Below are 2,500 nucleotides of genomic sequence, written 5' to 3' on the forward strand. Positions count from 1 at the left end.
TGTGTGTGTGTGTGTGTGTGTAATATTATTCACATGTCCAGTCTTGCTGGCCTTTAGCTGAGGCGACCTGTCTCTGAACTGTCCTTCTGCTCTGGCCTCAGCAGTCCCAGAATGCTTTGCAACGTGTCGTCGGGTTCGGCGTCGGCTGTGTCCTCGGGCTGGCTCTGCCGCGTCTCCATGGCGCCGGGCTGGTCCAGGAAGTCCTCCAGCACATGGGTCAGGGCTCGGAGCTCCAGCCTGCGCTCGGCCGCACCGGCCTCGTCACCGGCCCCTGCGCTCCGGGCTGGGAGACCCTGGCCCTCTGGCCCCTGCTCCAGCAGCAACCTCTCCAGGGGGCTGGCGTCCTCGTCCTCGTTCTCGGCCTCGCTCTCGTCCTCGGGGTCGCTCTCGGGGTCGTCCACGCTCCTCTCTGAGAACAGCAGGTCCAGTGGCTGGCCACGGGGCGCAGGGGCAGGTTTGGGCGGCTGGTGGGGGACGGGGTCGGGCAGGCCGAGTAGACGCAGGATCTGGGCTGTGGCCAGGACGTCCTCTGGTGCCTCTAGTGGCCGCGCGTGGGGGCTGCTCAGCAGGCCCGGGTGTGTGCCTGCGGGTGTGTGTGTGTGTGTGTGTGTGTGTCCTCGTGTGTGTGTGCTGGCTGCAGGGGCATTAGCTGCGTGCAGCTTCAGCTCGTAGGGCGTCTGTGGAAATGCCTGCAGGTGTGTGGGGGTCCTCGCGGGCGTCCGTGGAGGTGCCTGCAGGTGTGTGGGGGTCCTGGCGGGTGTCCGTGGAGGTGCCTGCAGGTGTGTGGGGGTCCGGGCGGGCGTCCGTGGAGGTGCCTGCAGGTGTGTGGGGGTCCTGGCGGGCGTCCGTGGAGGTGCCTGCAGGTGTGTGGGGGTCCTGGCGGGCGTCCGTGGAGGTGCCTGCTGGGGCAGTGGGTTGCTGGTGGACCTCAGCAGGTTGAGCAGCTGGTCAGGAGAGAGATCCAGCTGCTCAGAGAGCCGCACCAGCTCCAGCAGAGACAGACTGGACACTCCTCTCTCCTCCTCCTCCTGCTGCTCCTCCTGCTGCTCCTCCTCCTGCTCCTCCTCCTGCTCCTCCTCCTCCTCCCGCTCAGTGGCTCTCCTCACCGCCTCCTGCTGCTCCGTCTTCTCCAGGACACTCAGCACGTAGAAGTCCACCAGGCTGCTGAGGTCATCGGGCTGGCCCGCCCCCTGCCTGCCAACTATGTCTGATTGGCTGGCCCTCTTGACGAGCAGGTCGTCATACTCGTCTTCCTCCTCATGGCTGAGTGCCCCTCTGTCCGCCTCCTCGTCCTCCTCATCGTCCATCTGGGCCTGCAGGGGGTCCCAGTCCTCCAAGGTCATCTTCCTCATCCTCTCAGCATCGTCCTCCTCCTCCTCATCCTCATCTCTATCACCTCCCTCCTCCTCTTCCTCCTCCTCCTCCTGGTAATCGCTGGGGCCCTGGCGTTTGTTCTCGCTCCTGCTCTTGGAGGAGGAGATTTTCTGTAGCTCCTCAAACACTGATTGGAGGGTGGCCAGTTTCTGGGGCGTGTACTGCTCGTCCTGTGCGTTCTCATTGGTCCGTTTCAGGCTGTTGCCCCATCCGCCCCGCTCTTGCTCCAGGGGGTACTTCCTGTGTCTCCTCCGGCCAGTCAGGGCGGGGCTTAGGGACTGGGGGTGTGTCTGTGGGGTGTCTGCCCCGCCCCCCTGCCCTTGCTTCTCCTGCAGGGTCTCCAGCACCGCCTGCAGCCACTGTTGCTCCGCCCCTTCCTCCACTGGCCCCTCCCCTTCCCTGGGGCGTGGCTGGCGGTTGCCCGGGGCGACGGGTGCTGCCTGCTGGCTGAGGCTCTGGATGTAGTGGAGTGCCCTCAGCATCTCAGTGCTGGGGGGGGGGGCTCGGTCCTCCGTTTGAGCCCCTGCAGGCCCCCCCCCCCACACTCTTCCGGCCCCCACCGTTGCCACGGCAACCAGGAGGAGGGAGAGGGGGAGCCCAGTTGGCTGCCGATTGGATAAAGACAGCATGATGTCACCCTAGGAGAGAGAGATACAACGTTTAGAGTAGACACACACATATGTGTACGCACACACACACACACATATGTGTACAGTACATACACACACACACATACGTGTACATACACACACACACAGACACACACATACGTGTACATACACACAAACACACACACATACGTGTACATACACACACACACACACACACATATGTACACACACACACACACACACACACACAGACACACACATACGTGTACATACACACAAACACACACACATACGTGTATATACACACACACACACACACACATATGTACACACACACACACACACACAGACACACACATACGTGTACATACACACAAACACACACACATACGTGTAAATACACACACACACACACACACACACACACACACACACATACGTGTACATACACACACACACACACACACATATGTACACACACAGACACACACACACACACACACACACACACAGAC

General features: G+C 61.4%; 1 protein-coding gene across 1 annotated transcript; it reads right to left on the reverse strand.

The window, feature by feature from the left end:
• Positions 1-53: 53 nt before the first annotated feature.
• On the reverse strand, positions 54-2,003 carry scg2a (secretogranin II a). The gene has a single exon (XM_076281785.1). It carries the CDS (start codon positions 2,001-2,003, stop codon positions 54-56), a length of 1,950 nt encoding a protein of 649 aa, XP_076137900.1.
• Positions 2,004-2,500: the final 497 nt, after the last annotated feature.

The sequence above is a fragment of the Alosa pseudoharengus genome, unplaced genomic scaffold (assembly GCF_046254945.1).
Source record: "Alosa pseudoharengus isolate Yale_2024_CS ecotype anadromous, Long Island Sound unplaced genomic scaffold, YU_APseudo_1.1 YU_APseudo_1.1_scf_13, whole genome shotgun sequence".
NCBI lineage: Eukaryota > Metazoa > Chordata > Actinopteri > Clupeiformes > Clupeidae > Alosa > Alosa pseudoharengus.